Raw genomic sequence first — 14,631 nt, 5'->3', positions numbered from 1 at the left:
CTGTGATCATAAATTTGCCTGTTCTTTCAGAACCCCAAAGCAGTCTGTTCACATAAAATTGGCTGTTCTGTGCTTTAAAGTTAAGAAGAAAATTGCTGTGTGTGTGCATGCGTATATATACATACATAAAAATAGATAAAATACTAAGATTAAAGACTATATTAGAATATTCAAAGTTGGAGGAAAAATATCCATTTAAATTTGGTTGTAACCACTTAAATGGCTACAATGGTTCATCATTTAAATCATGTCCTCAATTAGAAGCCTAATTTCTAGGTTTTTTTTCCTTTTTCATATTCTTGGCTGATCAGGTACACACAGCTCCTGGTATCTTCTAGATGTTCTGGGCACTGTCTGTGCAACACACAGAGATGCTCTTTTTGGATGCTTAATTTTAGTTTGTTCTCATTCTATAAATTGGAATGCAGCAAAAAATATACACAATCAAGGACCTGCAAGTTTTGCCTTCGAAGAGAACAGAGTTCATTACCTACAGCAGAAGAACCTCTTAACAATAAAAATAAAGAGTAACAACACTTCATATATACGACATTCAGTGAAAGAAAGTTTTAAAAATCCATGCTGTGGGAGATACATTTTGCCACTTACATCTGTTATCATTTTCCCTCTGGTCTTGTTTCTTTCCCTGTGGTTAGCTCGTTTCTGTTTTTGCTGCAAAACTCGTTCCCTGGTGGTGCGGTATTCCAGAGCAAATTCGCTAATAATTTTGCAGAACTTATTGATGTTGACTTCACGTATTGCATAGGGAGGATGGCCCATAAATAACAAAAATGAGTGAAACCTGGAAAACAATGAGTTCATAAATGCAAAGGGAAAAAAAATCTTTACTGATGGCTTCTGGGAAAATAAAAACACATTTCAGTGAATCCATTTATTACTTTATTAGCTCCCATCATTTCTTTTGTGCTACAGAATTTTCATGGATGCTTTGCATAACACTGGCATGTTTTATAATTAAAACCATGAAAGTCTCGTCTATGGTAACTTCATCCCAGTCCACTTTCCCAGGCTGATGCAGGAGATAAGATGTTTATGGAACTCCATCTACTTTATATGACTAATTTGGCATGTGAATGACCAATTTCATTTCAGTTATAGAAAAAATATTTATTAAGTTTCAATTCTATTTATTTGTATTAAGCAACTTCAAAGAAGCTGTTAGGATGTTGAGGAAAGTCTAGACAAGAAGAATGCAGATTTACAGGCTAGCAAACACAAGGAGGAAAGAATTTCTGGTTCACAAAACTGACCATAAAATTATATTATCTACCAAGTACTTTAGTTTGGGATACTCTCAATTCACAGTTTTACTGCTTTTGTGGCATTCAGAGCTTTCGCACTATTTGCAACTTTTACTATTGCTTCTATATTGCATGATTTACAATAGCGCGCTGAATGCTTAAAAATGTACGGGAATTCCTTTTAACTGCATCTACATCCCTGATGATAAAAAGTCTTCTCGGTCCTAGAAAGATGCAAGTACATGGATACATTTTTGGAGAACTATAGTAGTAGTAGTTGCAGGACATAATAGGAAAAAATTAATATTTTTCTGATTGGTACAATGCATATGATAAACACAACAGGAAACTGGTGAATTCACTTCCCTTCCAATGCAATTGGGATTTCTGCTTACTTATGGCATGAAAACCCAGTCACTATGAAAACAAAAGAAGAGCTGAAGCAACTTCTCAAGTGTATATCCACAAATTTGGGTTCATTTGGCATCCAGACCCTAACTTTCACCACAGCAATTTGGAAATTATTCAGAAGTTGGAAAATCTCTCAAAATTTCATTAATAAGCAGGAACACAGATAAATTACTCAGATGACTTAAGCTATATTTGTGAATCTGAAAAAAAAAAATGCTCAGGTGTATTGCAGAATTATCATGAATATGTACATTTCAAAGCACTGCAATTACTGGTAAGTCCATTGGATGAAACTAAACCCAACAGCAAGTCCTAAGGAGAGGAATCTTAATTCTGCCTTCTGCTGCGCAGGCATAAAACACATAGTCGTAGATCTTGCAAATAGGAGTGGTGCTGTCTATAGAAGAACTCATTGTACAAGACTCGTTTCGACTTCTGCATGTGACAAATTTGTCATTAGGACTTCATTTTTTTGCTACAGCCTGTTCTTTTTTATCAGACGGTAAGCCAACCCCCCTCAAAAGTATTCAGGACAGAAAATATAGCAACTTAACTGTAAAGCTGCTAGCTTTTGGGGACTAGTTGTTAAAAGACCCAGTTATTGCACCTTGGGAATAAATGACTGCCTGGATCATTGCTTCTTTTCATCAGAAATATAGAAACTTTCTGGAGTGGGGATCTTTCTTAAGTGGCATCTATAACAAAGTATGCACCACATACATCCTGGTAACATTAATTGCTGGAATGTGGATTAAACACTTATAAAAACATATTTATGATGTCATAATTTATAACTTTAGCAAGTCATTTATTATCAAGATATTGCTGTCAGCACTCTAATTCTGTACCTGTTAATTATTCTTCTGTGAACAATCTTCAGGATTATGATTCTTTCTGCACAGTCTTTAAGGAACTCAGACATTTTTTGCTTTAGAGTTGGCTTCATTTCATGCTTTGCTATAGCCTTAAGGTGGTCCCAGGATGCTTTGCACCGTCTTTCCATCTGACACAAGTTTTCCTGCAGTTGTTCAAAGTCAACCTGTAAAAAAAAGAAAAGAAAATGTAACACTTCAAGTGAAAACACTGCGGTAGTATCCTTGGATATCTGAACAATACAATGTATGTATAAGAAAGGGTCAATGTAGTGGCGACACAACATTAATTCATGTTATTAATTACTACTAAATAATTAAGAGATAGCTTTCTCCGTCACACTTTGTCTAGACATGAAATGTTAGTACGGAAAACAAAGAAATACCCATATAGATATATATTTGGTTTTAGTCTTGGAGGCCTAACACCTAAAGAAGGGACAATAAAATATTGTGATGTGTTTTTTCCCTTGCTAATAACTTCATGCCTGCACCAAGCAACTGCATGACTCAGTTATTTCTGAGGTAATACAAAACTTTCTCTTTTTATTAATCCTTTTCTCTACTACTCATAGCTTTTTATACCCTGTTTACAGCTCGCTGTTGTACCCAGCCAACACTTCTCCAATTTAGGAAGCACTTGGATCTATTCCCTAGCCTTGCACTGACTTGTTAATAGAGGATCCATTTCTAATCACAAAATTCACAGGCCAGAATTTTTTAAAGCTCTATTGAAAGTAAGTGTTATTTAGTGATCTCAGCACTAACTTTCATCCCTTGATATACAGTATGAATTTGCTGGCTTGTACCAAGATCACACAACAGCTTTGAAAGTCTCTCAATGCAGTAAAAATAAATGACTGCATCCTACAGTAACATTTATCAGGACAGAAGCCAACACATTCCACAGAAGGTGAGAGCGAGCTTCTCCTTTATTCATCAACCAAAAAAGGTGTTCAAATCGTAATGGTCTATAGAAGACATTCAGGGTGCATTGCTAACAACTGAACAAAGTGCATTAATGACCCAGCCACAGCACACAACAGATGAAAAAAGTCAAACTACCCAACATGTTCTTGAATTCTGAAGAAAGGAAAAATTTATTTTATAATATCACTTCACAGTTCAGATGAACTCAAGCTATAAAATACAGATTTAGCTCTCAGATTCTAAACACGTCAGTGTTTGGGATGTTACAGTGTGGTACTCCAGTTAACTCCTTAATGCTAAATGAAAACGAGTGTCACAGACAGGTTTTAGTTCACTCTTTTTAGCTGTGTGCAGCACCCACTGCTGAGACCTCTACTGAGGATAGCCATAAGAAATGCATTATTATTAAAAAGCTCCTGGTATTGATTTGATTTGTTTTTGCTGTGATTTATAAAGTGATGAATTTTTCCTCTTCACATGGAAATAAAAACATCCTTTGATCCATTCTGCTATTCAGAAAAGCCCTGCAGGCGGAGCAGCTGTGGGGTTTTTGTTTTCCTTATATCCATATCAATGCACATGTTTTAAAAGTCCTTTCCAGGTCAGTATTTTCACTGTTGATGATAAACACATTGCTGCTCTCCATAGATCATATATCTAAAACACACATGGGGAAAAATACTAGCATTCCTATTAAGAACAAAAAGCCAAGAGGAGGTATTTCTAGGTCTTCCTAGTAAGAATTATCCAACCTGGTTGGGGAAGCCTCTCAGCCCCTTCAGCAGAGAAATTTAATTTTATGACAGCTTTCACTGAAAACAGAATGAGTTTTAATCTATCGAAAAGCTCTGAGGTTCAAGCCTGTAGGGGTTCAAGAGACATCTTTGGAGAACAGCACATCTGCAGGGAAAAGACGTGGCGAATTCCCTACCCCTTGAAATCTCCCAACAGCCAGCACATTCACACGAGTGGGCAGTTCCAGTAAGGACTGGGGATGGCGGGTCGGGCTAAGGGATGCAAAGGAATTTTTTGAGCACAAACAAAAAAAACCACCTCTAGGCAAGTCCTAAGGAGACCGCAGCAAGAAGAATGCCACCTGAGCTCCCCTGGAATAAACCTCTGTGGAGCACAGGTGGCTCTGCTCATGCAGAAGTTGGAAACTCCTGGAAGGAGTAAAGCAGGAAATCCAACGTAGGATAATGTGCCTGTGCACTCCCCACATGCAGACCGTCCTGCACCCGCAAGAATGTGACAAACCTCCAAGAAATCTAAAATCTTCTGGCTGCCAGCTCTCCAGAGTTTGGTCACTTGTTTGTGGACAGAAAGCAATACACTTACAGAAAAATATCCCTGTGTGAAATATTAAAAATCAAAATTTTTCAGACAACCAGGTAACCCACTTGATATTTCATGAAGTGCTATTTCACCAGGGCAAATTTTGCAGGTAGACACAGAATCCATTGCATTTCAGTCTGCTCTAGGTCTTACATGCCAGGAGTTACGTGAAGCTTCTTCACACGCGATACACCACAGAACATCCCTTTCCTCTATCCAAGGTGTGGAAACTGCCTCCCAACAGAGCACCAGGTAACAAAGCTAAGCCTTCAGATCTTTCTTGAAAAAAACCAAGCAACCAAACAAAAAGACCAGCATTTATCAGCCTGCTGACAAGATTTTTCCTACTAAATCTTGCAGCAGAGAGATTTTAAAAGTTCAGGCTGCATCGGCTGAAAAGGAAAATTCTGAAGTTAAAAATATTTGGACCCTCCTACCAAACGTATCAAAACACTTGATTGTTCGCAGCTTTACAGTACTACCTGCATGACATTTCAAACCACAGAAAAAGAAGCTTCCCCCCCCCCCCCGCTTTTTCTTCTAACAGCAATAGCACTAATGTGATGCTCTCCAATGGGAAACAGTGTAATGGGACAAGCATAGTCACCCTCCCTGTATCTCCTCTCTCCTTAACTTACATACCTTGCCCTCATCTTTCCTCTGCCATCCCCTTTTTTTTCTTCAGTGCTGGCGTTCAGGTAAGAAATTAGCCATAAACCTCTTGGCACAGTAAAGCCAAAGATCCACTGACCACTGATCTTCTAACTGGACTCTCCTGCAATTGCGGACACTTGTACAGAGGATCCAGGTGATATTTTTTTCTAGGCTAGTGGAATATAATATCCAGGTTGCATGCCAGCAATTAGTGTCTCTTAAGCACATGTATGAACTCTCACACAGGCTGGCTTTCTAGGGCTATCTGAAAAAGCAGTATGTATTTTTAACTGATAAAATACACCAAAATCCTGTTGAAGTAATATGCTCTTATTCGGCAAACTCTTACAATTTCTAAGCCTTGTAATGTGTTGGAATATTAACCCAGACAGCTACTAATTCCCTTAATTATGAACACCAAATTCCACTGAAAAGCAGGATCCTAAGGAATTTGACATCCTCAGATCCTCTTCTCTCTTCACTGTGAAGGCAAACGCCTCATGGACATAAAGAAGCTTTTATAGTATTCTGAGCAGCAGAAGTCCAACGACTATGTGGCCGACAAGCCCCTCCATTTTATGCACATTTCTATCATAAAACAGCAGGTACTTGCATCAGTGGAAAATGTAAGTAAAATACAAATCCGCCGGAAGAGCAAAAATTTAGCCTCACTTTAACTGAGGTAACCAACCATGAAAGATGAGCACAGTGGTCCAAACCTAGATCTAATATTTGTGCACAAATGTTTAAAAGCAGTTACATTATTCAGAAATATCCTTGTAATTTCCTTTTTTTTTTTTTTTGGTATTTTTGCTGTTATTGCTGTTCTGTTTAGGATGTCTTCCAACACTGAAAGTGTTCTATACAAATGTAGCAGTAACAACGATGATAAATGATCCCCCAACTACGTGTTGCTATGATAAGGAGAACAAGAACTCGTGTGGAATAATAATGACAATTATTCAATCTAATATGCATAAAGGAAACATGAAAATGCATATATAATACCATACCTACCTCCCTGCCAGTCCACACAGTATTCCCAAGGGAGCACAGACTGCACCTTTTTATTTATGTGTTTATTTCCAACACTTTACTACAAGAATTAACGTTGCATAATGGTAGAAAGACATAATTCCTTTTTTTTTTTTTTTTTCATTCTTTCTTTCTTGAAAGGAAAGAGGCACCAATTCTTGCCTGCAGCTGGAAGGTCATGCTGGGACTAAGAAGGAATTCAGATGAGTTGTGGCTCCAGGAGACCTCAGCATAGGAGGTCTCGGACAAGAACTGCTGTGGCACTATTTTATAAGTAGGCTCCACTGAATAAAAGGAAGCAGTAATCTGAAATTGTTGTTATAGCTTTCTCTGTGGACAGCAGCGCATGGATGTTGTGTCTTGCCCCAGGATTTGGAGGAAGGTGGAAACATATATCCTTCTTTTTCCTCCTCAGTACATATATGTGCAAAAGACATGCAGCTTGCTGGTCCTCCTTACTGTTACCTTCTGCTACAATTCTAAAAAGAAATCTCTTTTTTTCCCCCTCAGGCAAAAGAACGAGTGGTCTTAGGCTGTTATGCAAAATAAAAATGTCTTCTTTTTCAGACACTATGTAATGTTTATTTTCATTTGTAAACCAATTTAAAAAAAGCAACTTTCTAAATGCTCCTGGGATATATTTGATATGTTCCTCCTTTCTCCTGCCAGGTTCCTCTTCATTCACAACCACACTACTGAAAAATATTCAGAACGATTTGTTATTTATCTGTGAAATCTCTTCCTAGGGCCACTGTTCGGTCTTCTGAGAAGCGCCTTTGTAGACACTGTTGCATCAGAGTGGAGTAGCCAGAGAGAGTCTATCCAAATAGGATTTAAAGACTAGTTTACGTGACACAAGCCCCGCAGGGTCAGCCTCATTCAGGAAAGCATTGCTGTAAGTCACTAATGGGCAACTTTAAACATAAAAATCTATTTTTCAATTTAATGCACCACCATATTTTGCACAAATGACACTCAGACAAAGAATAAAACCTTCCAACCACATGCCAGCAACGCCAGCACTCATTTTAATCCCTTTATATAATTATTTATTGCTTGCTACTATAGTAACAGATGACTCTGCCATAAACAACAACACAAAAAAGAATTCTACCAGATTTCTCACTTCATTGGGCTGAGAATTCAATATCACACGATACACCTACTGCTCAAATGACTTCTGTTCTTGCTGGTTTTCACCTGACTCAAAACTACCACCACCATCAAATGGCTCAGCGTTCACTTCCCTGCCCATTCAGGTTCCATCAACACTGGCCCTTTAAAAGGCCTATTTTTTTCAAGTTCAACTCCATGCCATACATCCAATATCACCTCCTGCATATAGAAGTGTAAAACTTTCTAATTCATGAAATACTAGACCATGCCCCAGTCATTCAGGCAGGACACGTACCAGGGAGCCTTTCTGGTCTTTGGGTCGGGATATTACTTCTCTGTGTGGCCACAAATATCTCACGGCAACGCAGGAATTGGACTCTTACTATTTGTTGGGAGAGAGAGGAACGGCTGCTTTGAGGTGACACTGGGAATTAAATGCATTGGCTCAAACCTAAAGTGCCTTCCACTATATATTCCCAAGGGCAGCGTATACAATTCCAGGTATGCATTGCCATACACAGCAAACGACTGTAGCCGCTGTGAGATAACAGGTCATTTTTCTTCAGCATTCCCTCAGCTGGAATGCACTCTACACACACGTTTCCTCTTCCAGCTAAATCTCCTTTAGTCTCTGGGCTAAGCTCTGCCACTACTGAGAGTACAAAACTGTCCTAAAATCAAAGATGCTGCACCTGATTACACTCGAGTTCCCTGCCTCCTGTATTTACATTCAACCCTTGAATAGGGTCAAAAATGTCACAACGGGATTGAAGTAAAAAAAACACAAAACAAATAAATGAAGGGAAACTGGTGAAGCTGAGGTTTCTGCTTAAAAAGCACTTCTTTTCAAAATCACTGTCAATTATCCAAAGTTTTGTTCTGAAGGCCAGTGAATAACTTGTTATGTAGCCTCAGTATCCTTGTATGTGTCTCCCATTGCTTGAAACTGTATTTATTGTTTATTGCTACAGCTTGTTTCTTTTAGTGGTGAACATCTCAAACCCAGATGTTTTCTAAGGAAGACCTGGATTTCTGCATTTCTATCCTACCCACAAGGTGCATTAAATATAAGATTGATGATTTCACAATGACAAATGTTGCCTTAAATTCACAATAAAATGACAACTATTTTATCGCATGTCACAGAAAGATATACATAATCACTGACAAAATCTTTCTCTCTTCAAAGTTCAAGATAGTTTCTGCAGCAGACCACAGCATAGTCTGAGCTGTTTATAATTAGGGTCAGACCATACATTCTCACATTATTACAGGGATGCGTTCTGGCAGGGAACACGAAATCTTCCTCTTTTCCTGAGCTGGTTCAGCGCCAAAGGAAATTCTGAGAATTGCTCCTTGCAAACACACTATCATCTGAGTGCAGCAACCTTCTGTGGCATACGTTCAAAACTCTGTCTCCTCCAGTATTTCCACGCTGGCTTGCTTCACCAAATGTCACAAGAATTATCCCAAGACCAACGTTAGTCCGACTTGCACACTGTTGGCCACACATTTTAAGTGAAGTAGATGCCAGCTCTCAAAAGCGAGCAAGATATAAAGGAGGTTCTGCCCAGACATTTCTAATCCTAGGGTAAGAGGTGGCATCCTGCCAAAATAATTCTGGAAATGAGAACGCCTGAATCGACCCACTAATTAAAAATTAAAGGACAGAGGTGCTTACTGAGTATGACCAGATGAGTCCCTCCAATTATAGACATATCTCCACTGCATTTTAGTTCCTTAAACAATCTACAACAAACACACTAACACGGGATCTTTTTGCAGATGCTGTATGACACTTCCCACAACCTGGGATGAAGACAAGCAATACCAGTAAGCGGTGACGGAGGTCCCTTCAGATGGTGTCCCGCTACCTGCAACGCTACGGTCGTTTCACCTGCAACGTTACTGAAACGCCACGGTGCTGGCGCACGCGCTAAGCTTCGTTTGCTCTCTTTCAGACAAAACCTCCGAGTCCCATCTGCCGCTGAAGCTCCTTCGCCCTCGCCCCAGCCTGCCCTGCAGCCAGCAGGACCTGCCTTATCCCGCTCCGCCTTCCCCTTTGCTCCCGCTGGCCCGTGCCAGGAGCCGGGGCAGCTGCCGCAGTCCTTGGAGCGGGCATCACCAGGAATGATACAACCGTAAGAAACCTTGCATCCCCCAACCCCGTTTTTCCGTGGAAAATAATCTGACTTTTGGCATTTATTTTTGTTTAAAATAACGTAGGGAAAGCATACTTGAATGATAATTGCACACAAATACTTGCTGTCAAGCGAGACAAGAGAAACTCCACTGAAGCAGCGCAGGAGGCAGCACGATCTTCCCTACGTTTTTTTCTTTTCTCCTCTCTCTGCTTTCCAGCACGTCAAGCAGAAGCTACAGCACGCCAGAGCGGCACTTCTGTTTCAACCAGCTCCTTTTTCCCCATGCCTCCCTGCCAAGTCCCTCGGAGGGCAGCTGCAGGCTTCCTTCTCCCCTGCGTAGGTCTTCGTCTCGTCCTAAGTTCTTTCCTACCAGCAATCCTTGCCCCCTCCCCTGCGTTGTTAACATTTCCTATGGCTTGCTTTTAAAAGCTGCCTGCTTTTCCATTGCCTAGTATCCGCAACTGATCCAAGTGTCTCGCTGCAGGGGTTAAAAACCAGCCAGAAGTTTGGCATCTTGTAAGTAAATTAAAATTAGGGGGAGAAAAGGACAATTACTAGTTTACTCTATGGAGCTGGCCAGCTTTCAGATGCATGGGGAAAAATATTTATGGGGTTGAGAGAGAAGATGAGCATTTTTCCTCAGAACACATTTTTTATTCACTAACAGAGAAGAACCTAGTGCTGATGCAACCCCTCCTTGACGTACCGGTAAGGAAACTTCTAGGAACAATGGTGACTTTAACTGCAGAAATCTGGGGGTCTGCTTCAGTATTAGGTACATCAGTTCTGGTACAACTCCAACTTAAAATATGTTACAAAATAAAAAGAAAAAAAAAAAAAAAAAAAAGCAGCAAGTGCTTTTAATCATGGGATGCTAAACAATCAGTGCCCTGCAAGATCTTCTATATTTTTATACAACCATGAATACCTTTATTTTTCTAGAATTCTATTTTTTGGTAATTTTTTCACTTGTGTCTGCTTTTTTTGCCATTTATGACTTCAGCCCTTCAACAAAAAGCCCCAAGTTTTGCAATAACTATGCCATTTTGTTTCTGGTCTTTCTAACTCCTTTCTGGTGAGGCAGCCTGTTTTCTTTATGTTTTTTTTTTCCATGAACTGAGGCTCAGGAAATTCTCATATGATGTGCATCTCAGGGGAAGGGGCATCTCTGTTTATCTACAGGATGGAAATTGTTTAGCCTTTGTGGTTTCTGAAAGATCTCTGTAGACAAAATGGAGCTCAAAATACAGCCTAATCCACAGTGAAATATTAGTTCTCCTTTCCTGTCAGCTTTCCTAAACCAAGATTTCGCCTCGTCTGTGAACATTCCCTTGAAGAGGGCAGCTTGGATGGCTTCCATGTCCTAACTCTTTGATTTGTGGCAGCTAAGATCGAGTGGGAATAGAGCTTGTTACAGTAATCCATCAGTGGTATAACACATGCAGGAACATCCCAAGGAGGGAGACCTTGGGCGTCACGGGGAAGGTTAAGGCTATAATTTCTCTTAATGTGATTTTGTCTGGCCTTTTCAGAATTTTGTCCGCTTTGGGCAGGGCCACTAGATCAGCAAACCACAGACTGAAAGACTGTGCTCAATTTTGTATGCTCTTAGACCTAAAAATTTTTTATAAGTGACAGCATTAGGTTAATCTTTCTTCCACTTTCTAAGACTGAAAAATAGAAGATTCACTTGAGAGTACACCATACATGGTGGTGTGGATTTTGGAAAATAAGGGCTCTTCTCTTTTACAGTAATTTTCATGTTTTGATTAACCTGGTCCCAATCTAAAAAAAAGTGAAATAACTTCTTGACAATGAGAAAAAGCAGGAAATAAGAAACCGATATACCTAAATGTTAAGAGATGAAGAATCACTCAAAGAAAAAAAACATTAAAAAAATCAAAACCTTCCAAACATGAGAAACCAACCTCAGTGAAGGCAATAAAACAGAGCCTAAACATAGGCTGTACAAGAGGAAAATTAGGAGAACAGAGATGGAATCCAAAGAGCACATATCTAAGGATATAAAACAAAACCCACAAATTCCTTTATGGTATCCAAAAAAATGAAAATACATAGCATCACTGGATCACTGGGGATGAAAGAAACCGAGGAAGACAAAGTTAGGGAAGGGAAGCAAGATGACTTCTTTTCATCTAGATTCGCCACAGAGGATGTTGGGGAGAAACCTCTTCTGGCTCCTGCTTTTATTTTTCTATATTTTATTTTTTAATAGACATGAACTAATAGCAAGGTTCGAATACTTGCTAGCAGAAACAAATGTGTTGGAGGAGGATGGTATCTTACAAAGCAGTAAACAAGCAGAAGACAAGAATTCTAACAGCAATTAAAATAAAGAAATTGAGCCACTGGCTAAAATGAGTATGCTTTCACTACACTTAATAACTTAAAGAATCGGAGGATAGCAAAAGCTTCACCTATCTTTACGAAAGCAGCAAGGCTGATTGAGGACACTGTAGAACTCCAAGCTTTATTGCAATACCTGGTAACCTAGCTGAAAGGATGAATAACAGGAAATTTAATACATCAAAATAATCACTAGATTCTGAATATGTTTATAAAATAGTGGACAGATAAGAGCAAGTAAAGAAAAGCAGACTTTCAAAATCTTTACATGAGCCTCATGGGAGGCTACCTATGAAGTGTGAGGTTAAGAGAGCAAAAGAAAAGAAGGAACACATATTGATTCTCATCTGATGGCAGGGTTAACAGCAGGTGTCTCATGGTTTGTACTTCGTATTTCAAAGTTATCTGGAAACAAGGAAGCACACTGAGAGGGTAAAATCTACAGATGGCAAGAAATTATTCAGATTAGTCCTGATTTAAGATAATTAGGGGTTTGAGAGATAAACAGTAAATCCGCTTCAGCAGATCATGGTCATTACCGTAGATCGCAATAAAGTGCACACTGCAGGCAGTTATCGGACTCCTTTGTGCATCGGGCTGAATTCTGAATTGCCCGATCAGCTCAGGAGACTGCCTGGATGTCCTTGAGAACTGCCCAAAGACGACTAGTGTCAAAAGAATAGCAACAGTCAAAAAACACAAAGAAAACCTCAGGACATCTAACAAAAGATAGCACAAGCAGAACTGACAAACATAGCAGGCATATAACATTTATAAGGAGAGGCTGGAATACTGTGTTTGCTACTGTTTAACCCATTCTAAAAGGTAAGATGGAGACAAAGTGTGGAAATGGTGTTAAAAAAAAAGATGTCGAAGGATTATCTGAGACAAGGATCTGAGCAGCCTGGTTTAATTTGATCTTGCACTGAAAAGGGTGATGGCCCAGATGACCTTCAGAGGTCCTTTCCAACCTAAGTTATTCTACGAAACAAGAGAGAGAAAAAAAGTTTCAACTGTTCAATATATTCAGACAGTAAATCCTGAAATTGGCAAATCCAACAGTAGATAAAATTAGATTATGAATTCATTGTCACAAGAACTGCGCTACGAGGCAAACTAAGATTTGATTTTTGCAGTTTTTAAAAATTGTATACAGGGTTCCCCTCCCTCAAATATCCAAACAAGGTGTCTTTTGGAAAAGAAATCATTCCTCTATTTGATGCATATAATGAGTATTATGGCTCATGAAATAAGATTTTTCCAGGAGAGATCTTCCCCCTCCTTCGAAGCTTCTTGTACTTTGCTCTCAAGCAGCTGGTATTGGCCACTGTCTGAATCAAGACACTGGACTAGATGGATAGCAGTATGAACTGCTGTAATTATTTCCATTTTCACGAGACATGACTCCGAACCAGAATTTTCATGTTTATTATCTCTTGATGATACTCTGTCATGTTTACTCCATTAATCAAATAATATACTGTTTTTAAGCGTCATCCATGATATCTCACACTCTGAGAGCTCCAAGAGTGAGGTTACAGTGTTTCTATCATGCCTGCTAGCAGCAGCAATAAATAATCTGCATACCAAATTGAGCCACTGACCAGACCTATGCATTAGCCAAGGGATTACCACTTCTTAAAAAGAGGTGCTGCCACAAGTTTCCTTTATTTCTATTTATCTTCTCTAACTCCTAATCATCAAAATTATTGTCAGGAGGAAGACAGAAAAGGAGTTAAACAGAATATTTCAAGGATACTTTCATTCTGGAAACAATTTTATTACCAAGGAAGTTCATTCCTTCCATTGCCCTTAAAATACAATCAGGCATCTGCCTTAAAAAAGAGATTCCCTCAAACCACAGAATAAATGTATTTGAAGATACTGGTCAAATAAAGTTTTAACCTGAAAATAGTTCCTAATAGTTATATATATTAATGATGTATATAACATTAAAATGGCTGTCATACTGTGGCTGCCTATTAGTGCCTTGATGAGGAAACCACCTGACAGACGGAGATAAAGCTCAGAAGAGAGAGTACTGGCACCTTTGAAATTCAGTCGGGATGACACAATGAATCCACATTCATAAAAAGTGCTGTGACTAGGGAGGAACAAAATCAAAGAATCAAAATAAAAATCTTAAATGTTTCACTTTAAAGAGGATTTTTAAAAACATATATATATATTTACTCACTACGCATACCTTAGCTGACCTAGTGATGGCCCCGATCTCTGAATAAAGATCAGTGCTGTCTGGGAACTTTTCCACCACCATAGTGCAGACGTGGTGCAGGAGGGACTGCTTGTGCACCGTGTCCTTGACTTCTGGAACCTTCTCGAGGTAGCTCAACTCAAAAGCTTTGACCTGGAAGGGGGGAAAAAAAGGGAAGAAATTATAAATAAAAACGTGTACTCTTTCCCATGCAGATCAGTAGACAAAAATGATTACCAAGTGGGGGCAGAGGGGAAAGAAGAAGAAGTATCCTACAAAAGAAACTTGTT

General features: G+C 39.2%; 1 protein-coding gene across 11 annotated transcripts in view; it reads right to left on the bottom strand.

The window, feature by feature from the left end:
• FHOD3 (formin homology 2 domain containing 3) overlaps positions 1–14,631 on the bottom strand; it is a 391,220-nt gene that overhangs the window by 31,386 nt on the left and 345,203 nt on the right. For all 11 annotated transcript variants that reach the window (XM_052787649.1, XM_052787651.1, XM_052787660.1 and 8 more), the window contains 3 exons: positions 14,333–14,494; positions 2,522–2,712; positions 610–802 (listed from right to left, as the gene is read on the bottom strand). In XM_052787649.1, the coding sequence (XP_052643609.1) occupies positions 610–802; positions 2,522–2,712; positions 14,333–14,494 (546 nt within the window). The remainder of the gene's footprint in view (positions 1–609; positions 803–2,521; positions 2,713–14,332; positions 14,495–14,631) is intronic.

This window comes from Harpia harpyja, chromosome 5 (genome assembly GCF_026419915.1).
Source record: "Harpia harpyja isolate bHarHar1 chromosome 5, bHarHar1 primary haplotype, whole genome shotgun sequence".
In the NCBI taxonomy this organism is placed as follows: Eukaryota; Metazoa; Chordata; class Aves; order Accipitriformes; family Accipitridae; genus Harpia; species Harpia harpyja.
The sequence above is the reverse complement of the archived record's forward strand: the minus strand, read 5'-3'. Positions and strand labels throughout refer to the sequence as shown.